This window comes from Theropithecus gelada, chromosome 16 (genome assembly GCF_003255815.1).
Source record: "Theropithecus gelada isolate Dixy chromosome 16, Tgel_1.0, whole genome shotgun sequence".
In the NCBI taxonomy this organism is placed as follows: domain Eukaryota; kingdom Metazoa; phylum Chordata; class Mammalia; order Primates; family Cercopithecidae; genus Theropithecus; species Theropithecus gelada.
This window is the reverse complement of record NC_037684.1, coordinates 66264511-66284774: the sequence shown is the minus strand read 5'-3', so window position 1 is coordinate 66284774 and position 20264 is coordinate 66264511. Positions and strand designations below refer to the sequence as shown.

General features: G+C 47.5%; 1 protein-coding gene across 5 annotated transcripts in view; it reads left to right on the top strand.

Moving 5' to 3' along the window:
• Positions 1-20264, top strand: part of GAS7 (growth arrest specific 7) — a 286811-nt gene that overhangs the window by 218297 nt on the left and 48250 nt on the right. For all 5 annotated transcript variants that reach the window (XM_025361025.1, XM_025361028.1, XM_025361026.1 and 2 more), the window contains one exon: positions 10124-10209. In XM_025361025.1, coding sequence (XP_025216810.1) covers positions 10124-10209 — 86 coding nt within the window. The remainder of the gene's footprint in view (positions 1-10123; positions 10210-20264) is intronic.

The following is a 20264-nucleotide window of genomic DNA, read 5'->3' as shown; positions in this document are numbered from 1 at the left end:
AATGCCAGTGAATGACACAAGGTGCGTCCTCTTTCCTGGCTGGCTCCAGGCCAGCCAGACACCAAAAAGGAAACCCAGCTGTCTTTTCCAGCCAGAGTGGTCTGGGAAGGAGGAGGGGACAGGGAGGCCGGCAGAGGGAGGCTTGGACGTGTAGAGATGGCAGGTGTGACTCACAGCCTGCCCCGTTGGTGGGTTGGTCGAGATTTGCCCTTCGAGTGATGGGATCACTTCTCCAAAGCCCGCTCTCCTGGCACCCCTCCACAGGGAGCATCTTGTCCTCTCTGCTGCTGATGGGGGCTGTCCTGCAGAAGGGGGACTCACAGGAGCCGCCTCCGGTCCCTGGCTTAGAGGCCTGGGTTTAACAGGCTCCGATCTTTACCCTACAAGCGTATCAAGAGCCTGTCTCCATCCAGCGCTGCACTGTGTGCTGGGCCCCTAAAGGGGGCTGAGAAAGGTGGGGAGATGGATGGAGAAGGTCAGATATAGAGACTAGAATGGGCAGCATGGCCAAGGCTAGACCGAGTGTGTTGACAACGTTCCCCCTCTGCCCCACCCCCAGGGTGCTGAGGTAGTATCTCCTAAGGTGGAATCCTTGGGATCCCAGATCTATCCGTGCTCCATGAAGGAGGATGAAGACGGACAGGCACATGAGCATTCTGAAGACTGCAGGAAGGCCTGAAATGAAGAAACCTATTTAACTCAAGTGCTTTCAGTGCTTTGTTTGTTTGCAACATACCACATATGTCTTAAGCCTTCCTCCCTCTATTGGGTGATTTTGCCTACCAGGGGACGTTCGGCAATGTCTGGAGATATTTTTGACTGTCAGCACTGCGGGGAGGTGCTACAGGCGTTTAGTGGGTAGAGGCCAGGGATGCTGCTGAACATCCCACGATGCACAGGAAAGTCTTCACTACAACGAATCACCCAGCCCTAAATGTTTACTAGTGCTGAGGTGGAGAAGCTCTGTTGTAGAGTGACCCAGAGCATCAGTTCAGCGCTGTTCAAGGGTTCCCGGACCACGGCCCATTGAAGCAAGCAGCAGTAGCTCCCAACATCAAAGAATCCTGTGTCATTCATTCTAAGACATACGTTTTCCCCTGACATATTAATATCTTGGAAGTCAGATGCATCTTACAATCAATAGTATTATATACTAGTTTATTAGAGACATGGTCTTGCTCTGTTACTCAGGCTGGAATACAGTATCATGGTCATAGCTCACTGCAGCCTCCTCCTCCAGGGCTCAAGCAGTCCTCCTGTTTCAGCCTCCCAAGTAGCTGGAACTACAGGCATGTGCCACCACACCCAGCTAATTTTCTTATTTTAGTATTTTTTTTTTTATAGAGACAGTGTTTTGCCATATTGCTCAGACTGATTTTGAACTCCTGGGCTCAAATGATCCTCCCAAAATTACCCAGATTACAGACATGAGCCACTGCTGGCCTCAATCACTGGCATCCTAGATTTGTAAAATTACAATTTGTTAAACTGGGGCCTTGAGCATGTTTCTCCTTGCCAGGCCTCATTTGCCCCATTCATAAACTTGAGGGCCTGGAGGGAGATCAAATGAGGCCCCACCCATCCATGCATGCTTTTGGATTCTTTTGTTTGTTTGAGGTAGGGTCTTGCTCTGTTGCCCAGGCTGGAGTGCAGTGGTGTGATCTTGGCTCACTGCAGTCTTGACCTCCTGGGCTCAAGTGATCATCCTACCTCAGCCTCCCGATTAGCTGGGACTATAGGCACATGCCACCTTGCCCAGCTAATTTTTAAAGGATTTTTCATAGAGACAAGGTCTCACTATATTGCCCAGGCTGGTTTCAAACTCCCAGACTCAAGTGATACTCCAGCCTCAGCCTCCGAAAGTGCTGGGGTTACAGGCATGAGCCACCATACCCAGCTGGCTTTACTTTTGTGTTGTAGTTTTGTAAACTTCTAGAGAGAGTTTGAAGGGCCACCCACAGACAGAGCTGGTTCATTCTTATTCGTGCAGGTTTGTTGGATGCTGCTAAGCACAGGCAGCCAGGTTGCCAGCTGGGAAGAAAGTTCTAGAAACATGCCCAGAGTCCTCCCCCAAAGCCGCCCTCCCCCAACCTCCATATAAACTAGACTCCAGTCTTTGAATGTTGGGTGCTACTTAGGATCAGCCCTGGTCTGGGGACTTTGCTTGCATTCCATCCTTTAATATCACCAGAGTTATGGGAGCTGTGTTTATTCAGTAGTTTTGCTAGAGGCGTTTAATGCCAGGCTTTCTGGGTGAGACCCACCTGAGTAAGAAGTAAAGTTTAAACCAAAATAGAACACCTAAGACGCCATTCAGTAACTGCTGCAAATATTAAAAATCCTCTTTGGGCTGGGCTTAACGTGCAGTGTGGAAATACTGATTTGTAGAGAGGAATAGTGACAGGCAAAGGGAAAGAAAATGAGTGAAAAGGGAGATGCTGGGAGTGTTCATATATGAGTCACTGGGTAGAATGAAGACAGTACAGGGCAGTGTTGTCCAATAGAACCCTCTGTGACAGTATGAGCATTCTTTCTCTACGCCTTCCAATATGGTAGCCACTAGCCACGTGTGGCTATTGAGTGCTTGAAATGTGGTTGGTATGCGCAAGGAGCTGAATTTTTCATGTACTTTAATAACTTTTTAAAATTTGGGGAACAGTTTTTAAAGCTATAAAGCTATAAAGACAGTAAGTTCCCTTGCCTTCTTGACTTAGTTCCCCCGGTTGACATCTTACATAACCACAGTACATCTGTCAAAACCGTGAAATTGACATCGTGCGTTACAAGTAACTGAATGTTAGACTTTATTAAGATGTCATGAGTTCTCCCATTCATATCCTTTTTCTGTTCTCGGATCCAGTCCTGGAAATCATATTGCATTTAGATTTTATTTAAATGTGATTTGTTTACATTCAAATAGGCACCTGTGGCTTTTGTGTCAACAGTGCACATGTAGAAAGTGAATTCCTTTCTGAGCGTCTGGGCCTGGGATGGGCATTGAACTTACATGTTTTTCTTAAGGATAAAAGAAATCTATTATTTACTGAGGTTGTCCTGGTGGGCGGTTGCGGGAGTGTTTCAGGAAACATGGGTTCAGGATCTGGCTTTGCTCAGCCTTGGGGCGTCAGCCCACTGAGAGATCATCCTTAGGCCTCCAGTAGCCTCAGGGAACCCAGATTAAAGGGGAGAGAACAAGTGCCTTTGCAGAGGCTGAAGGGCAAGGAGGACCTTCCTTTGAGCCTGAGGAACTGGCCAGGGGTATGGTTAGGGAGACAGCTGTGCTTCCTCTGAGCAGGGGCTCTCTGGGGAGGGGGCTCTGGAACTGAGAGCCTCACCCTCGCCCACACCTTCTTCTCCAGATCGGGAAGCCTGGACCAGCTCTCCTCTCCCCTGCAGGAGCAAAGGAAGACCCTCGCTTCTTGCAGAATTAGCCAGTCTCAGGTTCAAAGCAGCTTCCCCAGCGCTCTGACTCGGACCTCACCACCGACTCCAGGAAAGGCCGCAACACCCTCTGTTGGAAGAAGTGCATGTTCCCCTAGAACCAGTGTCCTTGCTGGCTGAGGTTCCTGGGACATTACAAAGGCCTGTTTAACCTCTGATGTCCTGGAAAGCAACCATAGAACTGTTCACAACCGTGTGGGACAATCTTTTATCAGTTCTGTCTTTGGGAACGCAGTTGACATTTTAGACAACCAGGAGAGACAGTGAGGACCAGGTGGCCAGAGAGAAATTTCTAGGACAGAAAGGTATTTATATAAAACTGCTCCCCTAAATGGACAGGGGCAGACAGTGGATCCTCCTGAGAAGGTGAGCATGGTGACCAAGGAAACTGCGAGGCCTTCCAGGGCGTGGTGGGAGGAAGGAGGCTGTAATTGTGCCCTGTGTCATCAGACTGGATGAGCACAGAACTGCCCCACTTCAAACCTTGCATTCTATGGCCATGGCTATGTGTCCCAAAGTGGATTTCACGGTAGCCCTGCTGTATTTCCCTAAATGGGTTCTGTGTGTGCGTGGAGGCATGTTGCATGCTGTTGCCTTGTTTGAGATTTCAAGCGCATGTCAGCATATTCTGCAAGGCCTACTGTAAATAAACTCGATCGGAATAATGGGGTGTTTGTCCTAAATTCTTTGGACTGTAACACTGACCCATTACCATCACCGCATAACACTTACAATACACATCCTGGCAGAATTGCTGTCCTGTTTAACACACCTGGGGAAATATTAGGCTTCACCATGTTTAATATGTGATAGATGGGGAAAGAGGACGGGTGGAAGGAAGGAAAAGGGAGGGGGTGAGAAAGAAGGAGGAAAGGAGGACTGGTGGAAGGAGGGGAGGAAGGAAAAAGGGAAGGAGGAGGGGAAGGGAGGGAGGGAAGAAGAGAGGGGAAGAGAAAAAGAGGGAAGCGAGGATTTCAACAATCAGGGCTTCAGCACTCCCAGGTTCCTTAACTTTGTTTTTTTTGTTTGTTTTGGAGACAGAGTTTCACACTTGTTGCCCAGGCTAGAGTGCAATGCCACCATCTCGGCTCACTGCAACCTCCGCCTCCCAGATTCAAGCAATTCTCCTGCCTCAGCCTCCCAAGTAGCTGGGATTACAGGCATGCACCACCACCCCTGGCTAATTTTTGTATTTTAGTAGAGATGGGGTTTCACCATGTTGGTCAGGCTGGTCTCGAACTCCTGACCTCAAGTGAGCCGCCCTCCTCAGCCTCCCAAAGTGCTGGGATTACAGGCGTGAGCAACCGCGCCCGGCCACCAGGTTCCTTACCTTGATGAATGAAATTACTATATTTATTCCAGAGACAGGAGAAATTAGGCCAGACCTACAGGAGGTTTAATAAGAGAGTGTTCATGGCTGATTTTCTTACGTTCTTTCGGGTTCCTGGGGAAACAGGAACTTGGAGAGTAGGGCTCTGACTTTTTCCATCAGGGATCGATACTGACATACGGAAGCCGAGCTGCGGGCGGGGGTGAGCCCTGGGTGGCGAAGCTGCTGGCGCTTCTTTGTTGTTTGGTCTTTCTTGATAACATTTCATATTCTCCTTTCTTCTCTGTGTCTGTTCACTTCTCCCTACCCAGACCTCCCTCTCTTCTTTTCTACCCAAATATCTGTCCCCTCCTCTCATTAGACACCTCCTAAGCCCTCTCAAGTTGCTTAACTGCCCATAAGGCACATGAAGTGTGTGGGTGCCTGTGTGTACTATTTGTAGTTGAAGCTGCTAAGGTTACTAACTAGATAGAGCTTTTAGTTCCCTTTTTAAAAATCCTAAAAACAGCTGAATGTGACATTTGCCTTTTTTTTTTTTCCTTGTATCTCCAGACTGAATTATGTTCCCTTTATGAGCGATCCTTGACCAGTTTCATTTTTCCTCCCCGGGAGGCTGGAGGCCCCGCAGGCACCCACTTCTGGCCTCATTTGTTCTGCGGCTGACCCTGGGTGAGCCGGGAGCCCCGAGGACAGGGAATGGCAATGAGGAATGCCGTGGGTGAAGGTTGCCGGGATCTTGTGGGTTGTAACTGTCTAGATCTCCACTGAGACGTGTTCTGAATGTGCCTGGGAGAGTGGTATGCAGCCAGACAGGGTGTCCGAGGAGAGCTGCTGCGTGGGGAGAAAGGGTCGAATGGAAAATTATGTTTTCTTTCCTAGTAATTGTTTTGACATGAGCAGTAATTAGCTATCAGCTGACAGACCAGAACCGAAGTAAGAACAAGGGATTGGATTAGGGGCGAAACGTCTCCCCTTTATACAGTTCCTGGTGGCTGCAAGTGTGGGGAAACACTGGGGCAGAGGAGAGGCAGGACTGGGCCTGCATTTGGAGGGTCTAGGGAGGGAGGGAGTGAGTCCGGGTCTCCTTAGGAGCTGGGACAACCTTGGTTCATGGGGACTCAGCGTTTATCAAAGATATTTATTACCCACTCAGGTAAAAACTTGTGCATTTCATTTTCGACAGCAGACTAAACGTGGTTTCCTTGTGTATTGTTTGATTTTAAGATCAAGGTCATGTTGGCTTTGTAAAATAGACCTAGAAGACTGCCACACATTTCTACGCCTGGGTATTTCTTTCTTGAGTGTGTGAATGAATTTGCCCATCAAACCGTCTGGGTCCAATGCCTTTTAGGGGGAGGCCATTTTTCAAAGGTTTTACTTCTTTTTGGCATCTCTTGAAACCCTTTTGATGATTTGAACCTCATGGGAGGCTTGGTGTTGAAGATACAGAATTCTAAGTCATAGGTTCTTGCATTTAAAAAGTTTCTACTATAAGTACAGCACGGTGGCTTACGCCTGTAATCCCAGCACTTTGGGAGGCTGAGGCTGGCGGATCACTTGAGGTCAGGAGTTCGAGACCAGCCTGGTCAACACAATGAAACCCCGTCTCCACTAAAAATACAAACATTAGCTGGGCATGGTGGCGGACGTCTGTAATCCCAGCTACTCGGGAGGCTGAGGCAGGAGAATCACTTGAACCTGGGAGGCGGAGGTCACAGTGAGCCGAGATCACGCCATTACACTCCAGCCTGGGCAATGAAGCAAGACTCTGTCTCAAAAAAAAAAAGACAAAGTTTCTACTATATTTGTCGTGTCATTGTTTTCTTTCTAATCCCTAATTCTGAGCATTTGTGTTCTCTTTCCCTCTCAAATTTCCCTGGCTTATCTGCTGTTTTTATTGTTGTGATACACACACACTGAACCAGTCATGGTTTGCTAATGGTCTCCTGTTTCCTGACGCATTAGTTTCTCTTGCCACTTTTCTATTCCTTTCTCCTGTTTTCTTTTGGCGTATTTTATTGGCCTTTAAACTTTTTTCCTAAAATCTTAAGTTGAATGTTTAGTCCATTTATTTTTGTTGCCTTGGGTTTGGTAATGAAAAAATTAAGGCTGTGGATTTTCCTCCAAGTATAATTCAGACTTTATTCCATTTGTTTTGATATATTCTTCTTTATTATTTTCTAAATATTGTGTAATTACAGTTTTAAATTCCTTTTTGATCTGGTATTAGTTAAGAGGACAGTTTCTTACATTTCCAAGTGTTTAGGAGTTGGGGGGATGGGGATCTTGTATATTTATTCTTTCATTATTATTATCTACTTTTATTGCTTTCCTGGTCAAAGAATGTGGCCTGTGTTTTTTCTGCCTTTTGCCATGTATTGACAGTTTATTTGTGGCTTAAATATGACCACGTTTTTAAATGTTCCAGGGCTTCCTGGCAGAAGATGTTGCCTTTGTTTGTAGGATGTGATGTTTACTACATCTATTTCAATCAGCCCTTTAAATTAAATTATTCGAGTCTTCTTTATCCTCCTTGCTTCTGTCTGTTAATCGGTCCTAAACTGAAAGCACTGTTCTGAGGTTTTCTTCTGTTGTCTTTAGGTCTTTCGGCATCTGTGTTTTATCCATTTCAGTTCTATGCTATTTGATAAAATTTCTCGGCTCTCATGACCTCGTTGTGGGGTGTATTTATCATCAGGCTCATGTCCTTCCTGGCATAGCTTGATGCCAGTTGGAGCGGATTCTCCTTCGCCCCTTCAGCATTCTCCCTGTTGCTGTTGGAATCCTGGCCTCTCCTCTTAAGCTGCCTTCATAGCGGGTGGATGGTGTCTGCACTTGGCCAGCTGCTCCAGGGGCGTGGGTGTGGCCCAGGCTTGTAGCTGGCCCTGCAGGGTGGATTTCTTGTTTCTTGTTGCTTCCCCAAGCTTCCACTGCACTAGGGGCCTGCTGTGGGTCAGCTTTCTATTTCCTTGGGATGTGTGCAACCACCTTATTCTGGAGTGGAGGGCAAACACTGTAGCTCGGGGAGAAGCCTGGCTGCCCACAGGCACTCGGCTGCAGGTGGCCCCGCTTGGCCCCTGGAGTTTTCACTGCAGGTGCTGGAGAATGGGGCACCGCCTGAGCAGGAGACGGGTTCTCCGTGGAACAGGCTTCGTCATCCCATTGCCCAGCGCTTGCCTTCAGCCCTTGTCGCTCCAGATGAGTAGGTGTTGGTGGTAACTTTCAGCCATATTCTCCTGTGCTTCCTGCCACGCTATAGAGTTTTCTCTAGAAGAGTCGTGAGTTGGACATTAGTGTATAGATCTTCCTCCAGTCTGACCCGCATTGTATATACGTGTTGGCAATTACTAGAAGCCTGGGTCACGGGGATGGTGCATTGTTCTGGTCTCTAGAGGTCAGGCAGGCTTGTGGTTCCTGGGGACTCAATTCAGGAATGAAAGCAATGACCTTCCCCTTCTGCATGCCTCTGCTCCCCCACTTTCTTGAGACAGGGTGTCACACTCTGAAGTGTGGGCTGGAGTGTAGTGGCACAATCACAGTTCACTGCAGCTTCCACCTCCCAGGCTCGAGCTATTCTCCTACCTCAGCCTCCCGAGTTACTAGAACTATAGACACGAGCCACCACACCCAGCTAATTAAAAAAATAATTATTATTTTGTAGAGATGGGGTCTCACTGTGTTGTCCAGGCTGATCTTAAACTCCTGGGCTCAAGCAATCCTCCCTCTGCCCCCCAAAGTGCTGGGATGACAGGCGTGAGCCACTGCCCCTGGCCATCCCTCCCTTTTAAATTTTTTTTATATTTTTTCTATTGTTAAAAATAGAGATGGGGTCTCACTATGTTGCCCAGGCTGGTTTGGAACTCCTGGACTCAAGCAATCCTCCCGCCTCCACCTTACAAAGTACTGGGATTACAGGCGTGAGCTACCGCACCCTGCCTTTCATCCTTCCCTTTTTAAAACAAAGTGCTTTATGACTACTTATAACTTTTGCAATTATCCTTTGTTGGATTCTTACATCAACACAGGAGGTCAGGAGACTAGGTAGAATTATCCCCATTTTACAGGTACAGAAGCTGAGGGTCACAGAGGAGAAGCTGCTCATCTAAGCTTATGTAGTTATATTCCTACGAAAGCGGTACCACCTGGGAATTGAGATCACGTGGGTCCCAGTGTGACTTCGTGATGTCAGGATGTGCGTGCGGCGGCGTTGGGGCTTGAAACCATCCATGCTGGGAGTGTCTTTGGCACAGGAATCGGCAGATACTACATATCAGGGCGTCCCCATCCCTTGGAGTGCAAGTGTTGGGAGCATAAGTGAGTGTCCCCCAAGAGACATAAAGTTACAAGGGTAGAATTTTAGAACCTCAGATAATGTTTTTGTTTTGTTTGTTTGTTTGTTTTGAGATGGAGTTTTGCTCTTGTTGCCCAGGCTGGAGTACAATGGCGCCATCTCAGCTCGCTGCAACCTCCGCCTCCTGGGCTCAAGCGATTCTCCTGCCTCAGCCTCCTGAGTAGCTGGGATTACAGGCGTGTGCCACCACGCCTGGCTCATTTTTTTGTACTTTCAGTAGAGACGGGGTTTCCCAATGTTGGTCAGGTTGGTCTCAAACTCCTGACCTCAGGTGATCCGCCCACCTTGGCCTCCCAAAGCTCTGGGATTACAGGCATGAGCCACTGTGCCAGGCTGGTCTCGAACTCCAGACCTCAGATGATCCACCTGCCGTGGCCTTACAAAGTTCTGGGATTACAGACATGAGCCCCTGTTCCAAGCCAGGTTATGTATTTTTAATTCTAGAAGAACGGTGACTCAAGAATGAAGTGCATATGACCACCTGACTATTAATTGACAGAGCCTAATTTCACGGTGGCCAATCAATCCAGTCCTCTTTCCAGTACACTCACGTTCCGCTGCTCTGAGTTTGAGGGTGGAGAAGTTATTAAGAAAGATGAGGGAAATTGTCGGAAGGTGGTGGAGATACCCCCGCCCCGACTTTACGGAGGGAGATTGGACCCGTGATTGGCATTTGTAACTACAGCTGATGTGGTATTTGTAGCAATGGCAGCCGGACCATAGTGACCTCCCCTCCTGTTAGGCACATTCCTTTTGCTCTTGGGTTAAAGAAGAAACTCAGGCCCCTAAGAATTCGGTAATTTGGGCGCTGAGGATTAGAGAGATAGGCCCATTTTCAGCTCTGCAGATACAGAAAAGATGAGATCCTAAGGGATAGTCTTTGCCACACAAGACCTCTCAGAGCCAGGGAAGGAGGTGGGAAAAGGGGCTGCAGTGGACGAAAGGCGGGGGTGCCCATCTGTGGCCCACACAGCATCTGAGCCGTGTCTCTGTCCCTGCAGTGAATGGATACCACGCGTCAGGGACCCCAGCGCACCCTCCAGAGACTGCCCACATGAGTGTCCGAAAATCCACCGGTGATTCCCAGGTAAGGGGTCCTGTTAAGGGAGGTATAGAACTCGCTGCTTCTGCAGGCCCAGGAAGGCTTCATTACAGACAAGTCCATCATGGGAGTCCAGGTGGCTGCAGCCCAGTTCTGCCCCCAAGTAGAAAGTGGTTGCTGTATCTGGGTGGTTTCAGTGTTCCCTGATGGGGAGAGGGTTGGGTGATGGTGTTTTATTGGTTTTCTAGAAGTCGAGGGTGGTTTGGAGGAGGGGCTGACAGGGATGGGGTTGAAACCATTAGGACAGAGAGTTCCATTCTCTGGTCTGGATTCCTGCTACCTGAAGCCTGTGTTTCTCATCACTTTAAGAGCATGGATGTGCCAGACAATTTTCCTTTTCTCTACCCTACCCCTCCCACGCACGGCCAGATTACCCAGAATGGAATTTAGTAAAATTTGATCATCTCATTTGGTCAACTAGCATAGAGACACCTATGAGATGGAAGGAAATGGGAGTATGTTGTACAATTTCCAAACTGTTTTCTCAGTCTCCGTCCTACTTGATGCTTATGCAAACGTGTGAGTTAGGCGTCAGTAACAACTCAAGGTATGCATGAGGTCACCGAGGCTCCAACCGGTTTTGTGACCTGTGCAGGCTCACAGGATTACTCAGTGGTTAGACTGGACCTTGATGTCAATGCTTACGGCTTTTCTAGTTGCATTAAGCTGTGCCTAAAAAACTGAGGACTAGCGTTATTTAGTCTCCCCATAAATTATCAGGAAGATGTTCTCAATGAAGCTTCCAAACTCCAGTAACCTTTTCCAGGAATTAAAATGCCAGAACCCTGGGGGTGATCATGAAAATGATGACAATAATGGTCATTGATGATGATCATGATGATAATATTGATGATGTTGATGATGACAGTAGCTGCTTGTGCAGTGGATTCTATGTACCAGTCACTGGAAGAAGGAAATCTATACTTAACATAAGGAAAAATGACTGGAAGAAAAATAAACCGGAATATTGATGATGGTTCTGTCTGCATCTGAGACCATGAGACATTTGGCAACGTCTGGAGACCCATTGGCTGTTAGTCTAATCAGCTGAAATGTGACACTCAGCTTTAACATGGACAAGAGTGTTAATCTGGGGGAACATTATTAAGTCGTTCTCTTAGGAGGCTGAGTGTTGGGCTTCGATTCAGCTCAGTGAACTCTGGAAAAGAATTTGGACCTCAGTGTAGGTCAGGACTTCTTATGTTTTGATGGACTTAGAGTGAGCTGGGCCTCTTGTTAAAATGCAGATTCTAATCCAGGAGGTCTAGGGTAGGGTGGGGGCTGAGCCAGCCCCGAGGTGATGCTGAAACTGTAGGTCTGAGCACCACTCCTGAGCAGGGGACTAGCAGTCAGTAGCACACAGCTGGCCTGTCAGTCCCCTTCTCTCCTCTGCTCACATCGCCCATCATGAATCAACCCTGGCTTTGTATGTTTCCTGCTGAGCCCCCAGCTTGCCTTCTCAACACAGATTCTGTTAACTTGTTTGAAGTGAAACTTACTTGTCTCCTGATTTGAGACTGTTTCGGAAGACATCAGCCTAAATTCGGATGTGGTTCAGCAACAATGACAGAAAATCTGATGCTACCCTCGGCATCATCGGGGAGAATATGAGAAAGAGCTCCCCACCCTCAAAATCATTCTTTCTTCCCTAACAAAACATAATCCCTTCTGAAATACTATGAAGTTGTTACTCATCCGTTTTAAAGAATGGACAGTGGTATAACTGATATCTCAGAGGCTGATTTGACAGTGTGCATTATAAGTCATCGACACGAGGATTTCTCATCTAGTGTCTGTTCTTGGGGTATCTTGAGGGGTTCTGATTTATGTGCAAGGCTGTTCACTCCAGCATTATTTACAGCACCGTAACACTGGACCCAGCCTAACTGTCCCGCAACAGGGGATGGGTAAAAGGAATTATGGTGCTGGAAGTTAGCCAGTGATATCATGCAGCCATTAGCAAGCATGCTTCTGAAGAAAATGCAATAATTTGGGAAAGTACTCACAACATAATACAGAGTAAAAAAAGTAGGACACACATTGCGTGTATAGTCAGTCTTATTTGGCAGAAGGAAATCTATACTTAGGAAGAAGGACTAGAAGAAAAATAAACTGGAAAATGTGTGGTGGCTCTGTCTGCGTCTGAGATCGTGGCTATCAATCGGGACATTCGACAATGTCTGGAGACATTTGGATTGTCACACGTGGGGAGCGGGTGCTACTGGCAACTAGTGGGCAGACACCAGGGATGATGCTCAGTATCTCGCAATGCACGGGACACGACAACAAAGAATCGCTCAACTTGGAAACATGAATCGTGCTGAAGTTGAGAAACTTTGGTCTGCGGTCATGGGCCATTTTATCTTCTTTACACTTCTCGCTATGTTTCAAATTTCCTAAAATGAACACATTTTCCTTTTATAGAAGATAGATACAATTTTTTATTAAAAAAAAAAAAAAAAGCTACAAAGTAGGTACCAGTACGAGGAATTCAGGAGAGGCGAGCTCTAGAGACTCAGGCCCGGATAGCTAGTGGCTGCCTAAAAACAGGCGGATTGAGTCAGACTCTTTTTGGACGGTAATCTTGGTTGCTGAGGTATCTTCCAGGTAACAAAAATAAATCATGCAGTACATGGAGAGGGCGAATGTGCATTGTTCACCAGTCCCAGGATTGGGAGGTAGAATGTCATTCTTTTAGGCTGTGAAAAGGTAACGATTGGATATAAAAGCTACTACTTTTTAAAATAATAATAATAATAATAAAAAGTAGGAAACAGGGTCTCCCTGTGTTGCCTGTGCTGGAATGCACTGGCTGTTCACAGAGGCGATCGTAGCTCACTGTGGCCTCAGCTTGGAACTGCTGAGCTCAAACAATCCTCCCGCCTCAGCCTTTGGAGTAGCTAGGACTGCAGGCGCAGGCCACCGTGCCCAGCTAGCTACTACTTTTTGTCCTGGTTTGTGAACCTGCAGACTGGTTATCCAAAAAGGTGCCAAGAGTTAAACATAGAAAAACGTTGAGAAGGTTCAGTGTTTACAGAGAGCACTTGGCAACAAAGGGTGCTCAGGTATAGACCCCACTCTGACCTGCAGACGAGTAGATTCACCATCCCTGCTGTCAGTTACCACCCATGATAACTACACTTAAACATCAGTAAATGAATAAAGGAGCAAAGGAACACTTGGGATGCGGCGTGTTGGGTGGGTAAAGTGGCATGTTCAGGGTTACCGTAATGAAAGCTAGACTGGAAAGCCCCAGATCTCAAAACCCCGTTTGTGATCTCTTTCCGCCCCCTTCTTAGCTGCCCCTCCTTGCGCAAGCTGATCAGGAAGATTAGAATGTTTGGGGAGGTGGAGGCCGGGCGTGGTGGCTCAAGCCTGTAATCCCAGCACTTTGGGAGACCGAGACGGGCAGATCACGAGGTCAGGAGATCGAGACCATCCTGGCTAACACGGTGAAACCCCGTCTCTACTGAAACAAAATACAAAAAAAAAAAAACAAAACACAAAAACTAGACAGGCGAGGTGGCGGGCGCCTGTAGTCCCAGCTACTCGGGAGGCTGAGGCAGGAGAATCGTTTGAACCCGGGAGGCGGAGCTTGCAGTGAGCTGAGATCCGGCCACTGCACTCCAGCCTGGGCGACAGAGCGAGACTCCGTCTCAAAACAAAACAAAACCAAAACAAAAAAGAATGTTTGGGGAGTGAGGGGTGGGGACAGGGACTTTCCATGGATAGCAGTAGCGTGTCCCCACCGTGCTGTGTCATGGGGAGGACTGATAGCGGGTGCCTCACAGTTCCTGAGGGTGCCTGCCCTGCTCCTTCACTCAGCCCTGGGAGACCTGGATGGGTGGGCACAGGTAGTGGTGATCTGGTGTCACCCAGTGGAGGGTTTCAATTCTGCAGCCCTGGGGCAGTCGGCCCAGGTACTGGATAAATGCAGCCCACCTGATTGGGGGGCAGAGGCAAAGGATCAAAGGCCAATTGTCTTATTTATTTAAGTTCTGGGATACATGTGCAGAACGTGCAGGTTTGTTACGTAGGTACACATGCGCCATGGTGGTTTGCTGCACCTGTCACCCTGTCATCTAGGTTTTAAGCCCCACGTGCAGTAGGTATTTGTCCTAACGCTCTCCCTCCCCTTACCCTCCATGCCCCAATAGGCCCTGGTGTGTGATGTTCCCCCACCAGTATCCATGTGTTCTCATTGTTCAGCTCCCACTTATGAGTGAGAACATGCAGTGTTTGGTTTTCTGTTCCTGTATTTGCTGAGATTGTTGGCCTCCAGCTTCATCCATGTCCCTGCAAAGGACATGAGCTCATTCTTTTTTATGGCTGCATAGTATTCCATCGTGCATATGTGCCACATTTTCTTTATCCAATCCATCATTGATGGGCATTTCGGTTGGTTCCAAGTCTTTGCTATTGTAAACAGCGTAGCAATAAACATGTGTGCATGTGTCTTTATGGTAGAATGATTTATATTCCTTTGGGTATACTCAGTAATAGGATTGCTGGGTCAAATGGTATTTCCGGTTCTAGATCAAAGGTTAATAGGCTTACTGCCTTTGCAGAATCACGTCTTAGCCGGTCCCTTCTCTTCCTGCCTACCAGTGCCTGGGCCTTTTTGTGATCCACCTTTCAGTTGTTCTGGCTTCTCACGAACTTCCCAGAAAGACCCTCTAGACACAGGAGAGAGGAGAGAGAATGGGACGAAGGGCTTGGAAACTTAAGGGATCCATTGGAGCATGGAGTTCTGAGTGGAGAAAGAAGTGAGATGTTTAATCTCCACCACCTCCTACCTACCTCAATAATTCAGTAACACATGTTCTTATTGAGCAGTTTTGGTCTTTGTCAGGCACTGAGACATAGGTGATATCTATAGCCCTGCCTTGATGGAGTTTTATGGCTGGTGTGGGAAAAAGAGCAGATAAATAATGGTGCAATTTCAGCAGTGATAAGGGCTGGAGGAAGTGGATGCTGTGAGAACCTAGCCTGGTGCTAGCAATGTCAGGAATGGACACCTTAAGAAAATATACCTCTTCTAAGACTGGAATGATGAGCAAGGGTTTCACTTGGCAAAGAGGTGGAGAAAGAATGGCTTTTCCAGGAGAGGGAATAGCATCGTGGATGCCTGGAGGCAGGAAGGAGGAACCATGTTTTCAAAGAACCCACAGAGACCCAGTACAGCTGTGGCTTACTAAATTAGCAGGCACGGGGAGGGTGGGAAGTGAGGCTGGGGTAGTCTGCACAGGCCTACCACGAGGAGCTCAGGGGTTATCCTAACCGCACTGGGAAGCCTTTGCAGGGTTTTGTACGAGATCCCATCTGCTGAAGGGATGGGACCCAGATTATTGGCAGGGGGAGGAAATGGGCTGAGAAGACATTTGGAGTGGGGGACTTGCCGAATCACTAGTGAATGACCCACTCCAGTTTACCAAGCGCTTCCTGTGGGGTATCACCCCCTGCCAGGCCTCAGGGTGACGCAGAGATGCCCAGGTGGGGTGTCCTGACCCCTGGGCAGGCCTTTACAAAATAAATGGAGGAGAAGAGTTCTCTGGAATCATAGGCAAAGGAAATTTAAAACAAATACTCTTATTATAGGCATTTGCAAGCCTTTACAAAAGTAGAGGGAATATATAATAAGGTACCACAAATCTATTAATTAAGCCCAACGATTACCTGCCTTTGGCCAATCTCGTTTTATTTGTGCTCCCATCCCCTCCCCCAATCCCCTTGCCCTCCACCCCCTAGATTATTTTAAGGCACGTTTCTGCCTTACTGTTTCAAATGCAAATATTTGAGAGTGTATCTTCCAGGAAGAAGACATCATGATAATACCATTATCATATTTAAGAAAACATTAGTTCAATAATATCACCTAATATATACACTCCAGATTCCTCAATTGTCTCAAAAAATGCTTTTTTTTTTTTTTTTTAAGAAAAAAGAAGGGGTGGGGGGGTCTTGTTCTGTCCCTCAGGCTGCAGTACAGTGACACCATTATAACTCATGAATCCTAGAACTCCTGGGCTCAAACAATCCTCCCACCTCAGCCTCTCAAAGCACTAGGATTACAGGCGTGTGCCACCTTACAGCCATGCACCACCACACCACCACACCTGGCCCCCCAATCCCTTTTATAGCTGCTTTTCTCCCCAGTCCAGGATCCATTCAAGTTCACACACAGATACGTTGGTTGCTGTGTCTCTTCAGTTTCTCTCTCTCTCTCTCCCCCTAAATCTGCTTTATTGAGCTATAATTCACCTACCCATACAATTCACCCATTTACAAGGTACAATTCAGTGTTTTTTCCTGTATTTACAAAGTTGTACAGCCATTATCAGATCAATTTTAGAACATTTCATCACCCCAAACAGAATCCTCTGAAGACTTAGGCAGCCCCTAATCTTTCTGTCTCTATGGAATTGCCTCTTCTGGACATTTCCTATAATGGTATCATACTGTCTGTGGTCTTTTGTGTCTGGCCTCTGTCACCTGGAACTCCAAGGTGCATTCACGTCGTGGTGTGGATCAGCACTCCATTCCTTTTTATGGCTGAAGAATATTCTGTCACATGGATAGAATGTTTTATCCAAGTCGTTGCCTCAGTCTGTCGCCTCTACACTCGATCCCTTACACCTTTTTTTCTTTTGTTTTTCATCACCTTGACAATTTATGTTTGAGGAGTCCAGGTCAGGTGTCTTATAGAAGAACCTGCATTCTTGATCTGACCGTTCTCTTATGCTTAGGTTCAGATTCTGCAGTCTGGGCAAGAATGCTGGACAGGGCATGTGGGGTTCTTCTTACTGCATTTGAAGGCACAGCCACCCAGGTTAGCACCCTGCTCATGAGGCGCAGTTTGCACTCTCGGTTAAGGTGCTGGCTGCCAGATTTCTCCTTCGCAGGGGTACATTTTCCCTTTCTAATTTGTCAGTCATCTGTGAGGTACCAGTTAAGACCCTGTGAATATCCTGTGCCCTGACAATCTTTCCATCCGCTGCTTTCAGCGTCCATGAGGATTGCGGCCTGAATCCTCTTTGACACTGGGGTTTGCAAATGGTGGTCATCAATTTCTTGTACATTTCTTATTGGCGTTCTTCTGAAATAAATGTTCTCTCCCCTCCCCCTTGGAGTGAGTTAGTTAGTTGCAGTCATTCATTCATATTTGTGCTCAAATCGTCCCACATTTGGCCTGTGGGAGCCCTTTTAAGTTGTTTATGTTCTTTTGTTATCTCTCCGTTATTCTTTGAATACTTTCTTACATCTTTGTACACTGAGATATTCCAAATACCTTGCCTTTGGAATTAGTACCAAGGAGCTTCCGATAATATTTGGAAACCAATTTCTAGCCAGTAGGTGTTGTCAACTGTGATGAGATGTCATTCCTTCTGGGCCCTTTCAGTGGAGCATTATGAGAGTGTGTGTGTCACGTGTGTGTGTGTGTGTGTGTGTGTGTGTGTGTGTGTATATATATATATATATATATAAAATGCATGTGATATGTATCTGAAGTTGGAGCAGTAGGCACAGGTTATCAGCAGCACAGGCAGAGCCTAAGATTGCCTGTGACCTACCTTGGCCCACAGTGGTTGAGGTAAAACACTGCTAATAGAGCAGAGACCAGGGAAGGTGCTGTCACCTACACGTGGAACACCCACCTTCAGTGCCATTACTTGTATTCCTATCCTAGCCAAGTTATAGGGACGAGGTGCGACCTCTGCATCGAACCTTATTCTACAGAGACTTATACACAGTGGTCCCAAAATATATGTTTGTGGTTGATGGAAATCTTTTTTGCCCTCCTGCAAAGACACATAGGAAACAAGATATTGTCTCAGGTCTCAAAGTGGAGAGATGGCGGGAGATAGAGGAAAGAGTTATACAGGTTTGGATTCTAATTTCCACTCCTCTGTTTAGTAGCCTTGTGACCCTGGACAGTTTTACTTCTGCAAACCCCAATTTCATGATCTGTAAAATGGAGTTGATGCCATTTAACTCGCTGGGGTTGTAAGGATGAAATGAGATTAAATATGTCAGATGGCTGACCTGGAGCCTGCCGTAATAAGCAAGCACTCAGTAGGCAGTAGCTCTTGCATTGCTTCTCCCCTCTTAGCCCCCTTACCACCAACATCGTCAGCATCCGTAGGTAGACTCGAAGGTTGTTGCCAGGGCTGCTAGAATGCTGGCTGCCCTCCCTGGAAGGCTGCAGTGGGAACGTGGTGGTGATGGTGGTAATGTGTCCATGACAGGAAGGCAGACTCCTGTAGACTGCAGAATCCGTCCTAAAGGCTACTCGTTCCCCTTCCTGGCATGTATTTGCTTGACTAGTGTCTGTATGTGAATGAATCTATGGAGAGAGAGACTCCTATCCCTGTCTCTTCTCCTTGGTGACTGGTACCTCCTGCCCTGTAGGCTCCGTCTGCCTTTCTCCCTGTGCAGTTCTATCAAGTTGCCAAAATTGGCAGAGCTGATCACTTGGGAAGGTATAGGGTGGGCCAGCTGGATGAGATGATGCACTAAAAATGTCTGTGGAAGCTGTAGTTGGCCATAAAGTTGACGTTGGCCGGGAGCCTGTTGGGGTCGCTAGAGGAGTTGCCGTAAGTAGAGAAACACAGTGAAACCACAGTGTAGATCAGATCCATGTGTCTCCAAGTGAGGTCCACAGATTCTGCAAATCAGAGATGCTGGCGCCACCTGGGACCTGCTGGATCAGGCCCAGCAGCTGAGAGTGCAGCTGGGACTCCATTTTGGACACTTTCCTCAGTTGATTCTGGTGCACCTCAAAGCTTGAGGACCAGTGATAACCATCCATTTTACAGATGGAGAAATTGAGGCTCAAAGAAGTCAGATTCTCTGGCCAGGGTCTCAAGGCTAGTAATCGTTTTCTTGTCTGTGTGAAATTAATGCTCTATAAGGTTCATTTTTGCTAGACACCCTAAGAATATCAGTTTTCCTGAGATGACTTTAATTGGCAACCCAAGTAAGACTGTATGGAGTAAGGGGATGAGACCTTAGCAGGGGCATAGTCAAGCTCCCTGGTTTACCTAATTTGCTGATGGGTTTCTGAGGCAAAGGCTGGCCCTCACCTGCAGATGGTCATTTGGCCAGGTGTCTAGGGTCGTGCTGGCCTGAGGGGTGGGGTGCCCCCCACCCCGAGCCAGTGGTTCCCTTTTGTTGAAGCCCCTCCATGCTTTTTCAGGCCTTTATCTATAAAGTGGCAACCACTTCCTTATCTTCTACTAAGGAAGAGTAAGGCCAGGCCGGCTGCAGTGGCTCATGCCTGTAATTCCAGCACTTTGGGAGGCCGAGGCAGGTGGATTGCCTGAGGTCAAGAGTTCGAGACCAGCTAGGCCAACATGTTGAAACCCTGTCTCTACTAAAAATACAAAAAATAGCCGGGTATGCTGGCGGGCACCTGTAATCCCAGCTACTTAGGAGGCTGAGGCAGGATAATTGCTTGAACCTGCGAGGCATAGGTTGCTGCGAGCCACGATGACGCCACTGCACTCCAGCCTGAGTGACGGGGTGAGACTCCATCTTAAAAAAAAAAAAAAAAAAAAAAAAAGAGGTCATGCACAAGTCCTGAGACACATGTATGATGACCACCTGCGGTGCCTTAGGGGTAAGCCTGCTTCCTAGGTCGCTGTGTGGCTCAGGATGGGAGACATCCCAGTTCCTGCTTGGGGATCTCTGGTATTGAACCCCTAACGTAATTGCTAATAGAACAACAGAGACCCAGTATCAAATACTCTTCAGAGTCATAGTCTGTTAGGACACATGTGGCATTTTCCACTGGCAGTCCTTAATTTTCTCTGCCAGACCAATCCCAGGACTTTGGCAGGCTGCTGAGGACCTCAAGGCTCAGAGGTACTTGGGACTCTGGTTTTCTTGCTGGCAGTGGAAGACGTCAAAAGGCAATCTAAAGACTGAATGGAAGCTGGAAGTCGGCTTGGCTGAGAAATCCCTCCTGGCTCACGGGGTTGGGGAAACGGGGAGTCGGGGAGGTGACTGAGCAGCGCCTCAGTGCTGTTTAGGTTTGATGT